The 6,000-nt window shown below is 36.4% G+C and overlaps 1 protein-coding gene across 1 annotated transcript in view; it reads left to right on the forward strand.

Moving 5' to 3' along the window:
• Positions 1–6,000, forward strand: part of l(3)07882 (Nucleolar protein 14 homolog l(3)07882) — a 39,016-nt gene that overhangs the window by 20,423 nt on the left and 12,593 nt on the right. Inside the window, exon 11 of the mRNA XM_071585357.1 lies at positions 3,653–3,817. Within this exon, the coding sequence (XP_071441458.1) occupies positions 3,653–3,817 (165 nt within the window). The remainder of the gene's footprint in view (positions 1–3,652; positions 3,818–6,000) is intronic.

The raw sequence follows: 6,000 nt of genomic DNA on the forward strand, positions 1-6,000 counted from the left end.
AATTTAATGTATTAATGCCTTTTAACATCTAAAACAAATTCCTTTGCACCTTTTTCTGGATTTTACTCTCACCTCTATACCAATGCAGCAATATAAGAGTATAAAAATCATTTGCCTTGACCGGGAGGTGAATGATTTTTACACTCTCATTGAAATTGTCGCATTGAAATGCATTTTAGTGGATGACTCTGTTAAAAGTTACTGTTGTAGCATAGACTGCAGCTTCTTGGAATTTTATATGTCCATAGTTGAAATTGGTATGTCAAAGGAAATACTAATACCATACATTAGTCAGCTCTTTGAAAAGTGTTAATTTTTTCTTCCAATTCAACAATTTTCTTGCACATTAGTTTGCTATTTTAAAAATTTTCCCTCCTATTTTCATAAATAAATCCCCACTTGAGTAAAACAAAAAGTGAATTTATTAAAAACCCAAGACGAGAAGCAAATTTGCATTTAATTCAAGAAATAACTAAGGAGAAAGATGGCTGTGAAGTTAGTAATTGGGATTGAATGGCTACTCTAAACGTTATGCTTTTAGTGGTAATAGTTTGGAAAGTAGTGGAAAGTTTTGCAAAATATCATCTAATTAAATATCTTCATATTTTCTGCTGAATTTTGTGTGCCTATGTACCACTGTGCAAAATTGTTTAATTACAAAAGTTTGAATTACAACCACTGCAAGGTTTGGCATACATGCTTTTAATCAATGTTAGTACCGTATCTTCCCATCGATAACATGCATTTTATCTTTACAAAAATTGTTCAGATGATCAAAAAAATGACAATGCGCGTTATGTAATGAAAATTGAAAATAAAATTTTGTCAACTTGGTTTTCCCTTCTGTGATAGTTAACCATTGTAATTTGGGTAACGTAGCTTTATGGTATGGAATTAATGACGCGGTAACTTATTTTGTATCCATACAAAGTCAAAGCAAATGTTAAAATGTAATAAACTTTAACCATACAAGAGTGAATATTTAATTAATATATATCTGATAGTTATTTTATAATAGCTCCAAGTTGGAATGTTTAGTTGGTAATCATTTATGTTGTTACCTTATATGTTACACTTTGTATATGTTGCAGTTTTAATGTATTTCAAGAACAATATTGTTCTGGATCTAGTTATTTTGAGGGGAGATGGCTGCCATAAAAAAGCAGCCTTCAGGCAGCCAGTACTTAAAAGGTCAATTAGTGTAAAAGTTGAATGTGAGTTTTGTCATGCTTGGCTGGGCAGGCAGGTTTTCAGATAATTTTGGAGATTGGCATCAAGGCAAGCAAATAGTAATGCACTCTGCTACTGTTAATAAAATATATTTTGACGTAGACTTCGTCATCTTCAGGTTCATAATGTCGGTAGATGCAAGCTGATATAGTTTCCTCTTGGACAGCAAGGCCGGCAAGTCAGGGATATTTTGGGGGAATGGGGTAAATTGGGAAGGGAAGGATCAAAGTAATGGTCCTGCAAGTATTGCACAATTATATAGAATGTCAGTGGTAGGGAACCAACTGCACGTGGTCATCAAGGAGCCAAGGTGGATGTAGGCTAGGGACCAATGCCAGTGGATGAAGTTGTCATTGGTGAAGAAGGGGTGAACTGACCTAAATTACTGCCCCCACCCTGTGTCCATCATCCTTAGTGATGGGGCTTGACGAGTATTATTTGGCCTCTGCATTCTCATTGGTGGGGGGGAACAGTCGAGTATCCTCACCGGGGACGAAGTGTAGACCTTTGGGTTGATAGCTGGGGGCAGGGGGAGAGCACAGTCACTGGGGAAACAATGTTGAGGTTGGGGGAGCAAGAATTAAATAGTACCTTGTTTAAAAGTGGAGGTGTTTTCTTTTTCCCTCATTGAATTATTTTGACCTGCTGCAATCCATATAACTTCTTACCTTTATTTTGTAGGTGTAAAGTTTTAAAGTCAAAGTTACAAGCTTGGTTGGACTCAATTACATGTTAAAGTAATTACAAGTTTAATTCCTTGATTTGGTATTCTTAATACAGGTAGTGAAATTCCTGCCCATTTGCCCTATGTAAATGGCATTAAAATCCCGCGTTATTTTATGCGCACCGCTTATCCTGGATTTGTCAATTTTGCCTTTGTGTGAACAAAGACTTAAGTGTGTGTTGGAGTGTAAAAGGAGACAAAAATTTATCCTTCAGGATTGTGCTGTATATATGGTGGGACAGATTGTTAATGAACAGGATTGGAATCCCTTAGACGTGACAAACTTAAGCCAATGGCCAGCTTTTCTTGTTTCTCCTGTAGCAAGTTAGAGATAAATTCACCATAGGTATTCTTGATGATGAAGTTCTTGATGGTTACGAGTTCTAATTCAAAGGTGCTATTAGACATAAATACCCCCAACCTCCCCCTTCTCCCCTTTGTTGTTGTAGAGGAAACTATGTAAGCTCTTACCTACCAGCATTAGTTACCTGAAGATGGTGAAGTAATGTGAAAACATTAGTCAAAATATATTTTATTAACCATGGAGTGGTCTATTATTATTTGCTACAAATTGATCATGTTTGCCTTCCACAATATAATATAAAAAGGGTCATTTGGTCAAAGAATTATTGTTTGAACACACCTCCCCAATCCTGGAAGCATCCCTTTCCTTCGTGGAAAGACCAGACTACCCTTCTCCCCCCAACCCCCAACCACTGTGAACCCCACTAATTGCCTTCCTGACTCTTCTCTCTCCTTCCCATCAACGCCGATGACAACCCTTCCTCTTTCCTCCACCCCTCTCCTTTCCCCCTCTTGCACCCACCCGTTCTGCTACAAGAATAGTTTATCAATTGACTGCAACTTGACAAATTTGTATCTAATGATGATGCCTAGGCGTTCAAACTAATAGTACCAAAATAAAGAACAGTGGAAAAATACATTGTGTTTTTCATCTAATGACAATATATGGTTTTGACTGGAAAAATACTGATGAAATTCCTAGGTATATGATGTATCTGCTCCCTAAAAGAAGAGGAAAGATGCATGCATAATCATTAAAAAATAGTTTGTCAGTCTAATGGCCCATGATAGAATGTAGCAGTTATCACCAATAAAAATTAGTACAAAAGTAGAATAATTCCCGAATTAAAATCAGTTTACATTGAAGGAAGCCCAGAAGCAAATGTTTTGGCCATTGCAAAGGGGAATTGGAAAAGAATCAACTAACATTCATGTTATTTGTAAATTTAGGAGCATTGAATAATGCTCGGTGAAATTGAGTACAATTCAGAAACCTGCAGAATGCATTCACAAAGAATTTTTTCCATCGAGAGAGAGTGGCATTGCTATGACAATGCCAATGTTCACATTTACACATAAGTGCACTAACAGCATCAAAATTTAACTTATCGTCAATGCTGCTAATTTTAATTTACACTTCCTGCATTTAACATTGAAGCCTGGAAGTAATTTGGCTTTAGCAGCACATGCGTTCTAGTAATGTTTGCTATTCATAACCAGTCACTATTGCATCATATCTTTGCCACTCTCTTTTAAAATGTCCACATGTGTAGATATGAACATATGTAAATCTTATATAATCATTCAAAATTAAATACATTTCCTTTTGGATATGGATGAATATTTAATGCAATATTTCTTCCTCTTAATGGTTGCCGACCAATGGGAAAGCAGTTGCTGTTCCTCAAGATGATACCTGAAATATTTCCAACTTCTGATTTCCGGCATCCAGTTTCAACACCGTCTCTCATACTTATGACTCATATCCTGAGGTCTTGCCAAGTAAAATCAAAACGAGATGTTTCAACTGGCCTTTTTATATCAACACTCCTGCATGAGGTAGAGTACAGATTAAGCAAATTATGCTGCTAGAAATCATCTTCCCATTTAGTGTGGCTTTTTTTGAAAAATGCATTACAGTTAACATGTATATTATGTATCCATACAAGTTTTGAAGTGCAAATTGATCTCAGTGTTAGTGTTAATGATACATATTTACTTAAGAGGCAGATCTATTCTATAATTTATTCTTATTCATTTGGCTTTTTGTCCATGCCCAAGTCATGCTTAAATTTTAAATTTCAAATAAAAATAATTTTGTATTTTGATCAAATATTGGTCATAAAGTTACATATGAAATACTTTCTGTAGGGTTTGTTTGAATCAAATTCACTTTTCAAATTAAATCTCATTCAAGTTAAAATTTGCATGAAAATTAAATTTATTTAGTGAGAACAATAATCATGGAAATTTAATTTGTTACTGATTAATTTTAAGTCAGATTGTATACAAGTTTTCTAATTGTAGTTTTTTTTTAATTTATGTAAAAGCACATTAGGACTTAAGTGTTTTTAAATATTTCACTATATTCATTTTGGATTTTTAGAAATGCAAACGACTGGGGAAGGTTCATAAATTAATATCTAAAAACTGAGGATGGAAAACAATATTATAATAATGATAGATTTGTAAAGATAAAATAATTGCACATTGCATGTCCCTTTGGATATTCGGGAGGAATTCTCTGATGCTTGCATGTATGGTAACCATGTTGTTGGTTCCAATGGCACTAGTGGCCAGCTGTAGCCCAGTGTTGTGTACCATGCCCATTCAGAGATGTGTGGCTTCCATTGAAGGAAAGTCAACTAAATTGCTATTCAAGAAGCTAAAAAAGCCAAAGAGCTGTTGGAGATAAAGAAACTTCTCTCATGGATTCAAATATTTCGAGCATGTTGTGGACCTTGCCTAGGAGGATGGAAATCCTAGGCCCATATTACCTGCGAAGAGATTAAGATAATGCTGTGGATTGGTAAGGTAAGGGGTCTGCCTGCAAATGTTGACCGTCAATGGTATTCAAACTCAAGAGTCATGTGGGGCCACCAGGGTTATGTACAAGTTGGTAGTAAGACCCGAGTGACAGGTCTCCTTGGATAGAAGTCAATGGGCAGTCAGTGAGAAGCTATGGTGTAGTATGGGCAGAAGTTGGCATGTGTATGTGTATTGTGCTAGACAGATAGTGTTTGTTGCAAGAATACACTGGGTGTCATTCTCTTATCCCACCTGGTCAAATCCCAAGAAGTGACTAACAAAAGGTACAGTGTTGCAATATGCTTGGCTTATCAGATTGTGTTTGAGAGAGACTCATCATAGTAATCTATTTAAAAAATAGATCACCAGAATCGTAGCTCAAGGACGTATGTTTGCTAATCTATGTCATCTACATGTATCTGGGCGCACGGTTTACATGTTCATTCCCAATGAGCAAGAAAACAAATTAGGCTCACAATTATAGGGATGATATTTGTTGGATACTGTTACTATTTGTTGATGAATGAAAGGCCTGCCGACTGTTTATTTCCTTTACTCTTGGTGTAGAAAAGTCAAGGTTTTTGACATTTATGGAAGAAAGTAATTAGGAAATAAGAGATTCTAAAGGACAAAATGAAAAGGTGACTCTAGGAAATCTAGAATGCCTGTGGCAAAAAAATGCTAATATCTGGCATAAATGCAAGAGAGAAGCTACATCTGAAGATCAAGATTAGAGGAAAAAAATGAAAAGGGAGGTGCACCCAGATACAAACCCAAACATGTTGGTAGATAGGATGATCCTTGGGAATATTGTAGAGAGGAAAATATTTGAAGAAGAAAGCTCTATGACAACGAAGGGCATTTTCAAGGAAACAAAAGGGGGATCAGGATGGTGCTCACACACTGGCTTCCCACCCAGAGGGCCCAGGTTTGATATCCCTGAGGCAACAGATATTTTTCAGTGGTATCCCAATTCCTACTTCAGGTGCTACGAGCACTTTGAGTTAGTACACCATCCGTTGGATGGTACATTATGCTGCAGACCCCTTGGAACCTTTCATTAAGAGTAGGCTAATGCCAACACCAGGTTTCTCTCCACCCTTCATCCTTTCCTATTCATCCCTAATGGCGCAAATGACCTCAGCTGCTGGTCACCTCCCATAAAAACAACAACAAAAGGGCAACAAAAAGAAAAGAGGAATACCACAAAGAAT

This window comes from Hetaerina americana, unplaced genomic scaffold (genome assembly GCF_022747635.1).
Source record: "Hetaerina americana unplaced genomic scaffold, ioHetAmer1.1.p SCAF_2, whole genome shotgun sequence".
NCBI lineage: Eukaryota > Metazoa > Arthropoda > Insecta > Odonata > Calopterygidae > Hetaerina > Hetaerina americana.